An 18,326-nucleotide genomic window follows, 5' to 3' on the forward strand; every position below is an offset into this window, starting at 1 on the left:
TGACAGTAGCATTTTATATTTGATGAAAGAACTTGTAAAATCAGTATGATCTTCTTTACTATTACAAAAGAATTGCAGCTCTTTTTATTTTTCCATTTAACACTTTAATTATCCACCTGCCCAGATTTCCAAGAAATCCAATCTCTCCCACTTAAAGTGTCCTTCTCCTGGAGTAAATTGAGATACTTGAAAACTTTCTTTTCCTGAAGGTGTCACTCTGTGTCTAACCTCCAGGAAGGAGCCTGGTTGGGCCACTCCAGGTGTTGCCACATGGCGTTGCTGTTGAATACGTTCGGTGTAGTTCAGTGAATGCTCGTTCACTGCTCTTTGCTGAGCTAGATCTTGGCTCAGGCCAGTGTGGTGCCCCAGGTTAAGGTTCCCAAGTTACAGCCTCACCCCAATAATAACCTCAGCCACGTGGTTTAGGTCTTCAGGGACTACTAGCCTGATAGGCATATGGGGTCCAAACCAGCCTGTACCATCAACTCCTGCCCTGTGCTGAACCCAGGTCATTGGTCCAGAATCCACTTCACTTGGGGGTCTGACAGCAGACTTCGGTTAAGGGCATCCCAATCCATTGTCCTTCAGATGGGGAGGTGTCGAGCATTCAATCTCTTCTACCCAGAGGTCCCACCTCCCGTCAGGGCTATGTCTACGTAATCCAGAAAGGCCATTCAAGGGACAGTTGCCTTACACATGAAAACCAACCCCAGGCAGTGATTGCTGGTTCTAGCCCAGGATCCTCTCACCCTTCAAAGGATGACATATGGCTCATCCTGGGGACAAAGCTGGCCTTGAGGAGCAGTAGGTGGCCTTTTGTTTTGCTGAGTTGGGCCTACACCTAACAGGGAAGAGCTAGAATACTTAGGATAATAGGTGGGGATATTCGCCAGCAAGGTTGAGGGGGGAGGAACAAAGAGGAAAGACTCAGGGCAGCTACAGAGAGATGTCTCTGGGGAAATGGATTAAGCTCTGTCTGTGACGTGCAGTTTAAACCTCTCCTCCAGCTACCTACAGAAACACCAGTGAGGTTGATATGACTCTCCAGTGTTTGGGCAGCTGGGTTTGTGGTTTTGAGACGAAGGGGGTCTGGCATCAGGGGGACACAGGACACAAGCAGAGGCTTCCAAGGATGTCCGGAAGCATCTCTGCTCAACATAGATGGGCAAACGGAGGACCAGAGGAGGGGCTTCTTCAAAGTCATCCCACAAGCTAGAGCCCAAAGTGGCTCTTCCCGCTCAGGATCAACCCCCAAAAGCCCACAAGCCATGGTGATCCCCAATTCTCCAGCTTCCTGCGGGAGCGGCTCAGTACAGATACTCTTGGACGGTGAGTTCCTTCAGGGTGAAGCCCCGGGAGGCGGGCTTCCGGAGCTGGTTCTCCTCCAGTCTCTTCTGCAGGGACACAAAGTCCTTGCCCAGCGCGTAGGCCAGGCGGGCCATGGCGTCCAGCAGCGGGGCGTAGTAACGGTGGCCCTCTCGGGCCTGCAGGCACTGCAGAGCCCTCTCCCCGGCGGCGAAGGCCTCGGCGGGGCGCTCCAGGTCGCGGTGGCACACCAGCATGGCGCACAGGGATGGCACCACCATCGCGGGGCAGTGGGACGCCAGCTTCTCCTGTAGCGGCACGGTGCGCACCAGGATGTCCAGGGCCTTGGTGTACTGCCCCGCGCGCAGGCAGCCGAAGGCCTCCTTCAGCTCGGGCCGCGTGAGGAAATCGATGAACTCGCGCGAGCGGCGCACGCAGCGGATGGCGTAGAGCAGGCTTAGGTACTCTTTGAGGGCCAGCTTGCGCTCGGAGATCATCTCCGGGGTGAAGTTCCCCATCAGGTGCTTTTTGGGGAAGACGACATCTTCGATCTCTTCCCGGAAGGTCTTTAGGAGTTTCTTCTGGAGCATCTCGAAGTCTGAATAACGCCGTTCCAGGATGGCTTTGTTGCTGTCAAAACTCCCCGTCTGGATGACGACGATTTGGTACATCTGCGGTGCAAAGAGAGAGGGCCTTTGACTACACCCTCACGGAGGGTTTCAACTGACAGAGAGCCCGGGAAATAAAATAATGATGACCATCATTTAAAGCATACCCTGGAAATGGGTGATGGTTATCTGCAATTCTGGTTTAAATTGCCATCAGCATTGGCTGAGCTGTAACAGCGAATGGTGACAAGAGTCAACCGGAGAATAACAAACAAACACAGCGACGCGGAGGCATCCTGGGGCAGAAAGGACGCACAGGAATCTGCCGTGCGGGGGGCCTGGCGCGTTCTTGGTTTTACGTGGTCAAAACTGGGCCTCAGGTTCCTGAACTGGGAGGCTTGGATTAATAAGATCTGTGTTTTCCAGGTGTGGAACTCCTGGGAGATGGTTTTAGGTGATACACTGGCAGTGATGTTACAAGTAAGAAAACTATTCTTTTCTCTTCTCTTTCAAGAGAATGCTGATTAAGGACACAGACTGCCTGGGTTATAATTCCAGCCCACCACGGTCTAGCTGTGTGGTTTTAGGTAGGTACTTTAACCTCTCTGAGCCTCCGTTTTCTCATCCAGAGAATGAGGATAGTAGCCTGCCTCACTGGGTGAGGATCAAATGAGTTAGTGCATTGAAACCATGACGTGCAGTCAGCACTCAGGGTCAGCTATTATTAGTACTCCACTCCCATTTGGGGAACGGTGGGGGGCAAAGAAAGGCTGTGTGGCTCTTCCATAGTCGTCAACCTCTCCCCCAACATAGGCTGAAATTCCATCCCAAAGAAAACAGCCCCAAGCCCAGCTTTCCACCAGCCGTGGTAAGCAGCTAGAATTTAATAACAGCCCTGAGCTTTCCTTGTATTTACTTTTATAATGACCTTTTCTTATGCTGTGTGATACTGGTTTTCCATTTAAGGTATTTCCCTTTGAAATAAATCTATTCAGTGTTTTTAAAAAGTGATCCACTTTAAAGAAAAAATGAGGTACATAATAAAAATGATATGAGGGTATCAAAAACAATGAAGAGGGGACACAGATGATAATACTGGGTAACATGGAATTAAACTGGGCCGTTTGCTTCTTAGGCTGAGGCACCTTGACTCTCCAGTCCTCACGGTGCTGAGCGTGAAATCTCACTTTTGGACCATTTTTTGCCAGAAGACCTCTGTGAGTTAAAGTGTGTCAATCCATCTTCTGGTCAAGGAGACTGAAGTGCCACCAGCCTTGCCCAGGGCCAGGAAGGAGGCCGTGAAGTCACGCCATCACTTTTGGTCTCTGCTTACCACAAACCTGGAGACTCTCGCCTCCTCGATGCGGGCGGAAGCGATCTCGAAGAGCAGTTTGACGTGCTTCCAGCAGCGTTTCTGGGTCCGCCAGTACTCCTGCAGCTCCCGCGTGGTCATGCTGGAGTTGGAGCTCTGGCTGCCGTGGGCATCTGGAAGGACCACGTGCTTAAGGACTAGCACAGGTCAGTGTGCTTTGGGGGCAAGGGCTTGGGGAGATGGCTGGGTCTGTCTGGGATGAGCCGTGGGAATCTGGAAGCGCTGTGAATATCCCCCTCCTCCATCCCACCTTGGATAGGCCCAGTCGGGCATCAATCAGACCCCTACACCCAACCTGGCTGAATCCATCTCGCCGTGGGCAACCTGGGACAGCCCAGCATCCCCAAGAGGCTTCTTGGTTGGGAAATGCAGTGTGTTTGTGGTACATCGTCCACTTCTGGCTGTTGTGAAACCCCATGCTCCTGCAGAGCAGGGATGTGGCTGGTTGGTTTCCACCCTCCTTACTGCCTGCGGAGCGCACACCAGCGGATGATGGGGGGAGCTTTGAGGATGCTGGGCTCCAGGTTCAGCTTGGCCGGCCCTTCCTCTCTCATCTCATTTCCCACACTCCCTGCTTTTTCTTGCACATGCCACTTCTTCTGCCTCAAATGCCATCCTCTTTCCCTGCCTCAAAAAGTAACAGTGTTTCTTAAACCTCACTTAAGCCCTAGGCCATTCTGAGAATCTTGGCAAAGATTAGAATCCTTCCTCCCCCCAAATGCACAAACCACTGTATATTTTATTTCAAAGGACATGTGTCCCAGGAGCCCTTCTCCAATGTGTCTTTCAAGACCCAACCCATATATCATTTCAACTGCCCTTTGGTGTTAGAATAAGAGCCTCCCACCTTGTCCCTGTGCCTTTTCCATGGCATCTTACGTTATTTTCTACAGATCCGTTTCCTTACTAAGCTTGAAGGCCAGCACGGTGTGTGATTGTTCCTGCTTCCCCAGTGCCTGCATAGGGCCAGGAACAGAGCAGGCGGTCAGCCAGCACATCTTGAAGGGTTGCATGCATATGGCAGACGTTTGCTCCAGGAGCTGGCACTATAGCAGACACTGTCAGTGCCTGGCCATGCCCCCTCACTGGCATTGACTGTTTTGGAACATCCCACTGGCTTCTATCAGAAGCACCTAGGACTCTCCCCCTGAGGGCTTTCTTGGGCCATTGCAGCATGTTGTGGAGCATACTTCAGCCAATGGAGGATGGGACCCGGGGACAGCAGCCTGGCCTCCTTGCCTCTGGGATGGTACAGCTCTAAGGTGTGCTCCATACGGTCTCCCACACGACCCCCATTGGGACTGAGCCCTAGTTGCCCACAGTGGTAATCTTTTCATCGACATCCCTTACTGGTTTCCTGCCCTTCCTTTCCTCGGTTTCCCACTCCCCTGCCATACCTCCTGGCATTGTCTCCTGGATAAACCACTTGTACCAAATCCCTGTCTCAGTGTCTGCTTTGGGATAACACAAGTTAAGTGAGCTGCCCTGTTTCTCATGGCATCCATTGAAGTATGCACATTTGTATTTCAAATGTCTTCAAACCTCTATCCCCGCGACCACGCCCCAAACCTCAAGCCCACCTAAGTGCTCTTCAGGTCCTGGACGTGGGAGGTCTGGGCCAGGGGCTGATGCTTTCGGCTTGGTCCCTGCCATGCACTGGGATATGGGTCTTGTCCATCCAGGGCTCCTGGCGTGCTTGGGACTTGCCATGCTCCAAGGCTGCCAGGAAAACAAGAGAGAACAGTGAGTGCCCACTTGTGTTGGGCTTCCTGGTGGGTCCTGGGATGCCCATAGTCCCCACTGCTGAGCCCTCCACTGCCCACCTAGCCATCCGCCCAACGGCCAGATGCTGAGCCTGGGCCTGGCCCTTTGCTGGACCGATCACACCAAGGCTGAGCAGAACCTTCTTTTATAGTTAGGATCCTTGTATTATCGAGTTGCTCTGAACTTTAAATGAGGTGACTTTAAGCAAAGGTAGTAGCTGAATGATTACTTGAGAGAAAATTGCTGGCTTGTCCAGAAAAACCAATATTTCATTTCATATTACATGTGTAAATAGAATCTCAGTGTCCAAAGCAAGGAGGCTGGTGTGTATCCTTCCCTTTTCTCTCTCTTTATCTTTAAGCAAACATTTACTAACAACTTGTTATACCCACTTCATATACACGCAGGCTCTTCACACCCACTATCTGATTTGACACCCACGATAATCTATCATGACTCCAGTAACAGATAAGGAAACCGAGGTTTAGCCCGAGGTCACGTGGCTGGTGGGCGTGACCAACCAAGCAAAGCCAGATGCCTGTGGTGTGCAGGCCGCACACCCTGCACTCAACGCCCACTCTCTCGCTTCGTCTGAATCTGTGCGTGGTAGGAGCTTTTCGTCTCCATTTTATGGTAAAAGAACGGAGATTTTGAGCTGCCCAGGATCAAGAGCTGGTAAATGGTGGGCAGGGCACAAACGCAGGCTGATCTGACTTCAGAATCCTCTCCCTGGTACTCAGGAGAGGGTGGGCAGCAGGAGTCCTGGGGTTCAGTTTATGCATAACTCTGTCTGTGACCCAGGTAAGTGAACAAGATGAGCTGGTGCCTGGAAGTTATTTAACTTCTCTGAGTCTCAGTTTCCTACAAAAGGGGCACGACAACCTTCACGAGGCTGGTGTGAGTGTTAAGTCAGGCACACCGTGCGAAGTGCCAGATCGGGGCTGCGCACATACCAGACACCGTATTAGTCCCGTTTATTAGTACCTGACCCGTGATAGATGCTCTAGGAAATATTTGAGAAATAAATGGCTGAATTAAGCTGTAAGTTGGAATACAAGTTAAAATGTCTGAGACAAATTAGAAAAAGGGCCAATTAAAACATCGGCTCAGATGGAGCGAGTAGCTGGGGTACCATTTAGGCACAGAAATTCAAAATAAGAAGGGTGCAAGTGACCTGACCTCCTTCTTAACGTGCTCTTGCTGTGTCAGGTGAAAGGAACCCTGGGGCATTCTCCAGGGGGCTCTGTGCTGGTGTCCAGTGGGTGGTTCTCAGGGACCCTCTGTCCAGCCTCATCCTATACAGATGGGAAACCGAGGCACAGAGCAGGGCATGGCTGGACCAGGGCTGCACACGCTTGAGTACCCTATAGCTTTCTCCCCTTAAGGAGAAAGGGGAGTCTCTAGTCCTCAGTTTCCCCATCTGTGAAATGGGGAAAGCAATCCTGTGACTACAAAAGCTCTTTGGGGACAGCTGTACATGGTGTTCTGTGAGCCCTTCCCTCCCATCTCTACACCCCACAGAGCAAAGATTTCTAGGCTTTACAACAAAATATGACAAGTGTTGGTACTCCTGGCTTGGGGGCCTGTCCTTGGCCCAGCGGACAGCAGCTGCCCAGCCCCTCCACCATCCAGCTCTGGGAGCAGTCACCCTTGCTCCTTCCTTCCCAGGTGCCCTGAACATCACTTCTCCCTCTAAGGGATGCCTGCCATGTCCAGCCTTCTTCTGATGGGCACACAGGGCCCCCTTCAGAGCCCATGCTACCTCTCTGAGGGGGCAGGAGGGGACATTCCATCAGGGGTGAAACTCCAGCAGAGTAAAGCACCCTGGTCCAACCTAGGAGACAGAAGATCCTAGACATTGGATGGGCACACTCCCAAATGTGAGCATATATCAGAACTTCCTCAGGGGCGGGGGTGGAGGTGGAGGTGCCGAGGGGTAGATTTCCTGCTCCCAACATCAGAGAGTCCCATCTAGCAGGTCCTGGGGTGAGCCCTGGATTCTGCCTTTTGCACAGGTCCCGAGGGCTATGCTGAAACAGGCGTTCCCTGGCACCACTTTTTGAGAAACACAGGTTTGGTGGATCATTCCCCAGGCTCAAGAGAGGTTGGAGAAGCTTCTGGCACTTCAAAAGGAATTGAGGAGACGGAGGGTCAAGGAGCTGCCCCCCTTCTCTGCCCCAATGCACTGAGGGGAGTCCTGCGTATCTGTCACCAGCCCTTCTCCCTGCCACCCTGCCCCCAAGGGGTACCGAGGGACGGTTACAGGAGGAGGGGGCTCAGGCCACAGGCGGGCAGAGGCCCACTGAGCTTGGGATCAGACACTGACCTGAGGTCTCTGGTCCTGTGCGTGTCCAGGGGTCCAGGAGGGACGTCACATGGCCCCCTTCAGCTCTCTGTTCCAAGCTCTGGGCGAGCAGGCCAGTGGCTGCCACTTTGCTAAGTTCCCTGTATGAAAACAGGAAATAAGCTGTGTGACCCGCTCCTGGTTGCCCCAGCCCATTGGCTGATGAAAGATGGTAGTGAACTCAACTAACAGACAGTCAGAGGCTGCCCTGCTGGGCCAGACCTGGCAGGGCAGGGCGGGCCTGGATCTCAGTTCCCACATCAGCCTGTCTGACCCTCAGGGTCCTTGACAATCTCTGGCATTTTGGACATTAGTTCCCAAAGCTCTTTAATGTTCATTATCCTACCCTAGTGAGCTAGGCATGATGGGGGCCATCCTGCTCTAAGGACAGATGGGGAAACTGAGGCTTGGAGCAGAGCTGGTGGGATGCAGAGCCAGGGCCGGATTGGGGGCGGGTAGACTCAGAGTGCCTTCCTCTGGCGGAAGCTGCATCCCACATGCCAGACAGAAAGTACCAGGGAAGCCAAACCTCTGGGCAGTTGCATGATTTGTAGCCAACCATATTGTGGCCTGGAGTGCAGGAGGCTGGAACAAGACAAAAAATAAAACCTCCCAGCTCCCCCCGCCCCCCCAAGAAGTCTACCATGTATCTCTCCCCAGCTATGGTTCCTCCCCTTCCCGGTCCTGATTTTTGATGGGGATTAATTCCTTGCTTTTCTTTATAATTTATCACCTACTAACAGACCCCAAAACAATAGTTTCATTTTATTCATTTTTGAGTTTTATATTAATTGAGCCACACATACTGTTTGTATACTTTGGTGCTTTGCTTCTTTCATTCAGCATTTATGTGAATAAGATTTATCAATTTTTTTGTGTGTAGCTAAAGCTTTTTCATTTTTACTGCTGTGTTGCTACATTATTTGAATATATCAGTACTTACCTTTTTTTTTGTCTATTGGTGCACATTTGGGTTGTTGCTAGTTTGGGCCATCATGATCAGTGCTGCTGGGAATATTCTTACACATTCATCCAATGCACACATTTATCTGAAGCGAACTTACTGGGTCTCAGAGTATGAATAGCTTCGACTGTACTCAGTCATGCCAAACACTTTTCCTGAGTGGTTGTGTCATTTTGCAATCCCACCAGCAGTGTATGAAGGCTCTAGAAGTTCTGCATCCTCCCCTACACTTGATATGGTCAATATTTTTTATTTCAGCCATTCCAGTGGGTGTGTAGTGGTATCTCGTCATGGTTTTTTTTTTTTTTTAATTAATTTATTTATTTTTGGCTGTGTTGGGTCTTCGTGGCTGCGCGTGGGCTTTCTTTTTTCAGTTGCGGTGAGCGGGGGGCTACTCTTCATTGCCGTGCGCGAGCCTGTCATTGCGGTGGCCTCTCTCGTCATGGAGCACCGGCTCTAGAGCGCAGGCTCAGTAGTTGTGGCACACGGGCCTAGCTGCTCTGCAGCATGTGGGATCTTCCTGAACCAGGGCTCGAACCCGTGTCCCCTGCATTGGCAGGCGGATTCCTAACCACTGCGCCACCAGGGAAGCCCTCGTCATGGTTTTAAGTTGCATTTCCCTAGTGACTAGTGATGTTGAGCATCTTTTCATGGGCTTATTTGCCATCCTTATATCCTTTTTGGTGAAGGGTCTGTTCAAGTCCATTGCTCATTTTTCTCATTGGCTTATTTTCTTCATGGTTTGTAGGTGTTCTTTATGTATTCATGTGGGTATATGTGCTCCTCAATAATATCTTTCCCATCCTATGGTTTGCATTTATACTCTCTTCTAATGGGTTCTTTTGATAAATAGAAGTTGCCAACTTTAAAGCATTCAACTGTATCAATCTTTTCTTTCATAGCTGGTGTCATACCGTTAAGACCATGGACATTACTCCTTTATCGTTCTTTCTGCAACAACTTCACAGGCCACTGTGAGGCTTAAGATGAGTTAAGATGCTCAAAGCACTTAGGGCGATGCTGGTACCTAGTAAGCACTGTACAAGGGCGGGCAATTCTTGTTATTCTACAAACCTTTCTAGTTTGCCTTTCTTACTTGCGTCAGTATAATGCCCTTAGAGTAAGTAGATTTTTGTGTATGGTGTGAGGTAGGAGGTCCACGTTTTTTCCCCACATGTTCACCTACTGGCCTTATTTATTGAAATGGCCACCCAATCCCACTGCTTGGCAGTGCCATCCCTGTTATAAAAAGAGTATCCACACATGTCAGGGTCTGTTTAGCTCTAGGGGAAGGGCCATCAGTAGTGTGCCTCTGGCCTGCTAGCTGGTGAGCCCCTGGGGGGGCAGGGGCCATATCTCATTCACCTCCACCTTGCACTGCCCCATAGAACACCTGGTGTGGCGTGGAGATGCAGGCTCTGTATAGAGGGAGGCTGGAACTCCGTCTCTCCTCCTCTCTGAGTCCTGTCCTGGGCCTGGAACCTGCGAGATACCAGTGTAGATTCTGAGCCCTTCTCTGCAGCCCTGTGTGCCTCCCACCCCCAACCAGCAACCATGGGGAAGAGTGTGTAGAAGCCACTGCTTCCTCTTCTCAGGGTGGGAGATGCTTTTTGGAAACCCCCAGACACGCAGGAGCGTCTGGTCTGCATAGGAAGGAACTAGCTGGACCAGAGTAACCAGGAGAGGCCACACTTGGCCACCTGCCGGGTGTTGGCTTTTCTCTGAAGGACAGGGCTCGAGGTGGCAGAGGACCTCTATGTGTCTACAAGGACAGACAGGGCTCCGCTGTCATGGGGGGGTGTGGAACAGGAATGGGCATCCCCCCACTGCACTACTGAAGCCAAAGGGGACACCAAGGGGCCTTGGGAACTCAGGAAGGGAAGTGCTGGCATGTCAGAGTCTAGGTGTCTTCCCTAGAATTCACCCGGCTTGGACCCTTCATTGGCCTCCCCCCGCATTCCGAGTAAACCCAGCCCCCCCGGCTGAGGCCTCCGTAATCTGCTGGTTGCCCCCTTCTTAACCTCATTCGCACCCTTCCCGGCATCACTTACCACACACCGGCCATCCGGACTGCTTTCTGTTCCTCAAATGTGCTTCTCAGCCTTTGCGCTTGCAATTCCTTCAGCCATCAATGTCCTGCTCTCGCTTCCTTCCATGACAAGCTCTTTTCTTTCTCATCCTCAGGGTGCAGCTCGATCTTCTCTATTTTGTGCAGCCCTTCTTGACCCCCTGTCAAGAACTATCATTGTTTTGCTTATTTGTTTACTTGTTTAGTGCCCGTCTGGAATGCCTTGATCACGGGGACTTGGTCTGTGGCAGCGTTCTGTCCCCAGTACCCACTGCAGCGCCTGCCACCTAGTGGGTGCTCGGTAACTGTGTGAATGAATGAATGAGTGGGCGAACGCAGAGAAGTGGAGATCGGGCTGTGACTCCAGATCAGCCCTGACTCACTGTGCGACCTGGGTAGGCCACTGCCCTCTCTGAATGTCAGTTTCCTTAATTGCAACATGAGATTAAGTTAAGGATCCTCCCAGCACCAAAGCATTCCACACTGGGCAGATAACAATACTGTAAACTACCACTCACTGCTGCTCTGGATGTCTGACAAGCTTGGGACTCCAACACCGAAACACCACTTTTGAGAAATTCAGTAAGAATTGATTGATCACAGGTGTGCCTCCACGTGTCTGGCAAAGAAAACCCAAACTGGGGAGGTGTTTGTTCGTAAGTAGGTGATGCAAAACCCGGTCATGTCAATCTTGTTTTCCCATAGCTGGGTATACAAACATTAGCTTTTAAAAAATCTCAAAAGTTCTTAATACTGCAGGGTTTTAAAATTAGGGCCACAGACAGAGTGCGCTGTGGGGCACCGATGTGGTTATACTGAGACATAGCAGAGCGACGGGTGGGTCGGGGGTGTGGGACTGGCGTGTGGGTTTCTATTTCTATACTGCAGGCTGGGGAAACACCTCAGCCCTTCCTGGGCCTCACACAAGCTCTGTCAGTCCTTCTGATCTGTGTAAGAATTCATGGCTAAAATGTGGAGAAAATCTAACTTTAATTATCAGCAGGACACAAACATCTTGTGTTCCTGGGAGATCTGTTTGCTTAGGTAAAGGCTTTGATGAGTTTGCATGGGAGTTTAGGGCAATTGCACATAGTTTGAAGGTTTGTGCCCTGCCCAGAGTGCCTCAGGAGGGCAGGAGTGGGGCTGAAATCCAGCCCTCACTCTGCTTTTCCAAGCTGGCTCCTGTGTTCCCTCAGGTAAAGGGGACGCCTTTTTCTAATCTGAAAAAAAGGGTGATGTGAGCTGGCTCTGAGTGAACTAATGATGGAGGATTGAGAAACTGTTTTTCAAAGACAGTAAGTTCAGCTGGTGGAATATTCTGTTTTGCTGAAGTGGAATTTGGAAGCTTGGGGCTAGAAGGGAAGGGTTTGAGAAACTGAAGGTGATTCTAGAAACCATATGGGGGAGGGGGAGAAGAGAGGAGACACAGTAAGGAATCTGCAGAAGAGGAGGCCCACCCATCAGGGGAGCTGGATTTGTTGGGTTTCTGATCTTCAGCAAAACCCGCCTGATTCACTGATGAGCTTGGAGTTGGTTAGGGCTGGAGGTGGGGGGAGGGGACAAAATGTGGGTCTGGTCTTGAGATGGGGATGGGTAAGACCAGAGGCTGTCCAAAAGCCCCAGGTACATTGGGTTCCTCAGGTTTGAGGCAGCTCAGTAAAAAGCTGCCTTCTCTACCGTGCCTTTCCCTCGTGCATTGTCTCTCTTTTAATATGTCACTCAACAAACTTGGGCCAGGCACTGGGCCAGAGGTGGAGGTCCAGCAATGGTGAAGGAATGTCTCAAGCCCTCAAGGGCTCACAGTCTGGTGGAAAAACAGGATGGACACATGGAGCATGAACTGAAACAGAACACCATCCAGGCTGAGAGCAAACAAGAGCACAGGCAGGCTGCTCTTTGGTAGCTCAGAGGACTGGAGACTTCCGTGGGGACAGTGGAAAGCTCCCTGGAGGGAGGTGGGCACTGAAGGGTTGGTAAGTCCCAACAAAAGGAGTGAAAGAAAGATGTGGGCTTGATTAACAGCTCCACCATCCTGTAGCTGAGTCATCTTAGGAAAATTATTTACCTCTTGGAACCTGTCTCTTCATCTCAAAAGAGCCGGGGCAAAGAATAGTACCTATTCCATAAAGAGGCTCATGTGAGGGATGAGAGTACAGTGCCTGGCATATAGTAAGTATTCAATAAATAACATTCATATTATACAGAGTTCAGGGCTTACTCTGTGCCAAGTTCTATATTTGTACTCCTCACGACAAGATCTAAGTGAATTGTCAACACCACTTAGCTGTTAGGGAAACTGAGGCCAAGGTTAAATAACTGGCCCAAAGGTATAGAGATCTGGGATTCAAATCCAAGTTCGCTGGAGTCCAAAGTCTATGCTATTCAACCTGTTGCCTCCCACTGAGGCCCAGAGTGAGCAAAGCACAGAGGTGGGAGGACCAAGAGCTATAAGGACACTGGTGCATCATGTGGGCCTGGCTGTAGAATGGTTTGGACACTGGTGGGTGGGTGGGCTGCTTGGAGCAGAGTGGGCTGCTTGGAGCAGGGGACCAGCACGGAGACTGCTGCTCAGTGTGAGGTTGAGGAGAGACTAGTTAGAATCATGGGGAATGGCTGGGCGCTCTTGCCAGGTGAGAGATGACAGTGATTTGGACCCAAGTAGTAATAGTGGCTATGGTAAGAAGTGGCTGCATTCTGAATATGTTTTGAAGGTCAGGTTGACAAATTTGCTCCCAGGTTGGATGTGGAGTATAAGAGAAGATGAATCGGGTAAGTTTTCCAGGTTCAGTTGCTCTGTTACTTTGCTTAAGTAATCTGCTATTATTGGGCATTCAGGAGGCTTCCAGGTTTTTGCTGTTACAGATAAGATGGTGGTGAACATCCTTGTAGATGGATCTGTACACCATCTGGAATGATTTTCCTGGGGTTAGATTCAGTGCCTCTAACACAGCATTTCCCAGCCTCAACCAAATGTGCACCAGCAGTGCAGGTATTTACCTGGAGGCAGTGTGGGGTAGTGGTTTGAGCATGAACTTTGATGTCAGACATCTGGGGGGCAAATCTCCGCTCTCCTGTCATGACTTGGATAAAGTAATTAACTTTTCTGTGCCTCAGTTTCTTCCTCTACAAATTAGGGAAAAGATAGTCAATATCCTGTAGGTAGGATTAAATGAGTATCTGTAAAGCACTATGTCAATGTCAGTTTTTTTCCTTGAAATTGACTTTACATTTAAAATTTTCCAAGTACAAATGTTTTTTTTTTTAATTTATTTTTATTTTATTTATTTATTTTTGGCTGTGTTGGGTCTTCGCTGCTGCATGCAGGCTTTCTCTAGATGTGGCGAGCGGGGGCTGCTCTTCGTTGCGGTATGCCGGCTTCTCATTGCAGTGGCTTCTCTTGTTGCAGAGCACGGGCTCTAGGCACATGGGCTTCGGTAGTTGCAGCATGCGGGCTCAGTAGTTGTGGCTCACGGGCTCTAGAGCGCAGGCTCAGTAGTTGTGGTGCACGGGCTTAGTTGCTCCGTGGCATGTGGGATCTTTCTGGACCAGGGCTCGAACCCATGTCCCCTGCATTGGCAAGCGGATTCTTAACCACTGTGCCACCAGGGAAGCCTCCAATTACAAATGCTTTAAAAGGAATGTTTATATTAATACCTTCAATGAAAAACCAGCAATCACTTGCCAGGAATAAGAAATCATAAAATAAAATAAATCTGATGTAAACAAAACAGTGCTGGTGAATTCTAGTTAGATAATGTCACAGAGCCAAGTAGACTAGGCAGTGTTAGAGAGGTGTTCAAGCCCTATTAGTACTAAACTGAGATGGCTTGCCTCAACTTAGAAGAATTGAAAGAAAAATGTAGAAAGAGGAAGTTTAAATGCCCTGTCCACTGTTACCTAACACGGAACCATCACACTCCAGAGAACTCTGTCCTGGGACTTCACAATAGTAAGGCTTTAGATGACTATGAACTTCCTGACCCTCAAAGGGTGCATTGGGTAATACTGACCCCAACAGCTTTCCTAGCTTTTCAATTCACGGGATATCTCGTGTGTGTGTGTGTGTGTGTGTGTGTGTGTGTGTGTGTGTGTGTTAGATGGGGGACTTGTCCTGAGAGACTCTTCGATTCCCTCCGGTTGAAAGGTGGCTCAGGAAGGATGACATACTTGGCCCGGGTCACGCGGCACCGGCCGTCCAGCCTGCCTCTGCCCTGCCTGCTCCGCCGCCCACGGTCCGGCTGGCTCTCTCGGGAGGGGCGGGGCTGCCAGGCAGAGGGTGGGCAGTGGGGGCGGGGCACGTCGGGGGCGGGGCCGGGGCCCGGGTGCCCGCGCAGCCCAGGCTGGAGCTGAGCCGGGGAGTCAAGACTCGAGCTGCGGGGAGGAATCGGGGCGCCGGGCGTGAGTGGTCGTGGGCTCCGCGCGGGGGTGGCAGGTGCCGAGGGTCCCGCTCCCGGGACTGGGACACCTGACTTCCGAACGGTCCAGGCCGCCAGCCTTAGGATGGGGCTGCCTCGGTTTCCCCTTCAGGAGTCCCGGGGTCTAGACGGAAAGGGGGTGTTTCGAGGTTGGGGAGCCTCCTGGTGGGCTGTGACTACAAACGATGAGGGGTTTGGGAGAGTGGGCGGAACTTCTGCCCCAGGAGCCTCTGAGGTCTGGAGAGAGACCGTGATTTGGGGATCGAGGGGTTTGTGGGGGCAGAACATGCAGGATGAAGTTTCGAGGCACCGGGCCGGCCTGGGAATGAGGAGGCCAGGCTTCAGGTCTGAGCGGGAGCTACTCTCTGTTCAGTCCCCTCCTCTCTCCCTCAGTTTCCCCATTTTCACCTTACTTGTGGATGGGTGGGTATAAATGAGAGTGCCTGGATGATCTCTAACCCTGCCTGTGGCCTTGTAACTGTCATGGGGGTCTCCTACCTCCTCCTCCTCCCCCGTGGTGGGTGTGGAGACCCCTGCCCATTCTGCATCCCATCCCTGCCCAGACCCGCCCACACCAGGGCCTGCCGGCATCCCATCCTTTGTGCTGTTCATCCTCTCCTTCGCTCCTAATGTTGAGCAACAGCCATCTGGTCCTACTTGCTTTACAGCAAACTCACAAGCCTCCCTCCATCCCCTCCAGGGAGGCCTCCCACAGCTGGACCCTTGGTTCTGAGTTTGTTCTTGCTTCTCTCTCTCTTTTGGAGCTCTTAGTCTCCTCCCTGTGGTGGGCTCCATCTCCCCATGGGCTGTTCCCTGGCCACAGGGTCCTTGTTCCATAGAGGGGAGAAGCCTGCCATGTCACTCGTCTCCTGACCCCTTGGTGAAGACCAGAGTGACATTCTGGTTGCTTCTGCTCTCCTGTTACAACCACTCTGCCCCTAAGTTGGTTGGTTACTCAGATCCCCTTAGCCAATTGGCACTGTGAGATCTGAGGCAGGAAGGGACCCCATCTAGCCTACTGACGTCCCACCCAGCAGGATCCCTCTGTTGCATACGCTCAGTGATGGGAAGCTCATTCCTTATGAAGCGCTGTTCAGTGGCCTGCAGCTCCGGCTTCATTTGGTCAAAATCTGTGGCTTGCAGATTCCACCCCTTGGCTCCACTCCTGCCTCCTGGAACCATGCAGAGTAAATTCATTCTTTTATTCATTCACACAATCTTGATCAGTGCCCTGCATGAGACACTGGGGATATAGCAATGAAAAAATCAGACAAAATTCCCTGCCCTCATGGGGTTGGTTTTCTAGAAGGGAGTTGGACAGCAGTCCAATAAGTAAATACAAGGTACGTCAGGTGCTAAGAAGTGCTATGGAGACTAATAAAGCAGGCAAAGGGGATGAGGTATTGGGCTGGGGGTATTGTGGTTTTATATAGCTTAGTCAGGGAGGGCATCTCTGAGATGGTGACCACCGAGCAAAGCCTTGAAGGAGGCAAGGGGGGAGCTATGTGAATAACTGGGGGAAAGGACAGTGCACCCACAGAGGGAAGAGCATGTGCAAAGGTCCTCGGGCAGAAGCATGACATGTGGGAGCGGGTCTGGCTTGTTCTAGGAAAAATCGTGGCTGGAGCAGGGTAGGTGAGGAGCCAGTGAAGGATTAGTAGGAAATGAGTGCAGAGACATAAGGGGTGGGGAGGTGGGGATCCATTGCATGGGGTCTTGACGGCCACTGCGAGGGCTTTGGTTTTCACTCTAAGTGCACTGGGAGCCACTGGAGGTCTTTGAGAAGAGGCGTCACCTGCTCTTACCTAGAGGTTAGCAGGTTCATCTGGCTGTGGATGGGAGAGAGAATGCAGGGAGGTGAGGGCAGAAGGGTGGGGGGACCAGTGAGGGGACCACTGCTGTCATTCTGGGTAGAGACCGTGGGGCTTGTTACCTATGGCATAGAGGCAATGAAAAAATATCAGATTTTCAGATTTGAGATATATTTTGAAGGTAGGGGGTGATAGAATTTGGGATGTGAGAGAAAGGTGGAGTCAAAGGTGACTCGGAGGTTTTGGGGCTGAGCATCTTGAAGTTTAGAGCTGCCATCGGCTGAGATGGGACCTGTTTAGGGGGAAGAGCTGGAGTTTGGCTTTGTGCTTGTGAAGTTTGAGATGCCCATTGGGCATCCACATGAAGATGTCCATTAGGCAGTTGGAAAAGTTTAGTGGGGAGGTTGGAGCTGGAAATAAAATGTGGGGCATCATCACCATATAGCTGGTATTTAAAGCCATAATAGCAGGTAAGCTCACTTAGGGAGAGAGTGATACAGAGAAAAGAGGTCCCACCAGGGAGTTCTGGGGCTCCCAGCATTAGGAACTAGCCAAGGAGACAGAAAGAGTGACCAGTGAGATGGGAGGAAAAATCAGAGAGTTGGGGTGTTCTGGAAGGCAATGAGGCAGGTGCTTCAAGGAGGAAAGAGGGAGTGATTATGACAGATGCCTTTGGCAGAGCCAGCGAGGTGAGGGCTGAGAATCCAGCAACCTGGAAGTCACTGGTGACCATGACAGAAGTAGCTGGGGGCCAAAGGGGACACGATCGGAGGGGATAGGAGGGGAGAACTTGAGGACAGCAGTATAGACAACAGCTAAGGAGTCCTGCTGTGAAGGGGGCAGAGAAATGGGGTCGGATGGAGAAATTATAGTATGTGTATGTGCTGATGAGAACTGCTCTCCCAGAGAGAAGCCCGGTGAAGGGGGCAAGAATGGAGGATGCCGCAGGAAGTGAGAGGGATGGGTCCACTGCCCCAGCAGGGGCGTGGCCCCAGCTGAGAGAAGGACAGTTAGGTTGAGCTTCCAGGGCCTCCCTCTCTTCTGTCTGCAGTGGCCCAGCAGGCTGAGATTTCAGCACTTAAGGAAATCAACTGGCTCAGGGCTCCAGAGAAACCAGACTGGCTGTGTGTCAGGAGGGAAGGAGATGTCAGAGCTTGGCCTGGGCTTGGGGATAAAGGGGGGGCCCACGTGGGTTACCCCTTCCACTTGACCCTCTGTTTCTGCAAGGAAGTGACCTTTTCTTTGCACAGACCTCATCTTCCTCTAGAAAAGACTACAATGACTCCAAAGTTGCAGTAATTGAAGCAGAGAAGAAAAGGTAACAGAGAGAGGCTGATTTAGTCTGAAGAGGGGAAGTCTGAGCAGGGAGTAAAGGGGCAAGAGGTAGGATTTTAGGGACAGTTTTTATGAGATAGGTGATGAATGGACATCTGTTTTCTCCCATTCCCAATTTAAACGGAAGCGGGAAAAACTTTGGTTAAATATAATGAGGAACTTCCTGTGCTGGTTAGTGAGGACAGCAACAGGCCAGGTCCTCTGCCCTGGATGTTTAAGATGAGAAAGAACAATGCCTTCTTAGAGACAGGATGCTGGCCAGATTGGTCCTTGGGGATTCTCCCACCTCTGAGGTTTCTGGAAGAAGGCCAGGACAGAGTTGGGACTTTCCAGCTACTGG

The 18,326-nt window shown here is 51.1% G+C and overlaps 2 protein-coding genes across 3 annotated transcripts in view; one reads left to right on the forward strand and one right to left on the reverse strand.

Moving 5' to 3' along the window:
- Positions 1 to 1,307: 1,307 nt before the first annotated feature.
- Positions 1,308 to 7,434, reverse strand: SNX20 (sorting nexin 20). Its single transcript, XM_059905161.1, has 4 exons — positions 7,376 to 7,434; positions 4,866 to 5,004; positions 3,247 to 3,398; positions 1,308 to 1,976 (listed from the first exon to the last, which is right to left on the reverse strand). Exons 2-4 carry the CDS (start codon positions 4,993 to 4,995, stop codon positions 1,308 to 1,310), a joined length of 951 nt encoding a protein of 316 aa, XP_059761144.1. The 5' UTR covers positions 4,996 to 5,004; positions 7,376 to 7,434.
- A 7,348-nt stretch (positions 7,435 to 14,782) lies between these two features.
- The window catches only part of NOD2 (nucleotide binding oligomerization domain containing 2), a 30,674-nt gene continuing 27,130 nt past the window's right edge, over positions 14,783 to 18,326 (forward strand). For both annotated transcript variants that reach the window (XM_059903790.1, XM_059903789.1), the window contains exon 1: positions 14,783 to 14,823. The gene's annotated coding sequence lies outside the window, so the exon portion shown is untranslated. The remainder of the gene's footprint in view (positions 14,824 to 18,326) is intronic.

The sequence above is a fragment of the Balaenoptera ricei genome, chromosome 19, assembly GCF_028023285.1.
Source record: "Balaenoptera ricei isolate mBalRic1 chromosome 19, mBalRic1.hap2, whole genome shotgun sequence".
Lineage (NCBI taxonomy): Eukaryota > Metazoa > Chordata > Mammalia > Artiodactyla > Balaenopteridae > Balaenoptera > Balaenoptera ricei.

Excerpts from the sequence above, each read along its gene's own strand:
- SNX20 (XM_059905161.1), bottom strand. The coding sequence starts at position 4,995 with ATGGCAAGTCCCAAGCACGCCAGGAGCCCTGGATGGACAAGACCCATA. Across the intron at positions 3,399-4,865 it reads AGGACCTGAAGAGCACTTAG|ATGCCCACGGCAGCCAGAGC; the intron begins GTGGGCTTGAGG and ends TGGTCCTTCCAG. Across the intron at positions 1,977-3,246 it reads CGAGAGTCTCCAGGTTTGTG|ATGTACCAAATCGTCGTCAT; the intron begins GTAAGCAGAGAC and ends TTTGCACCGCAG.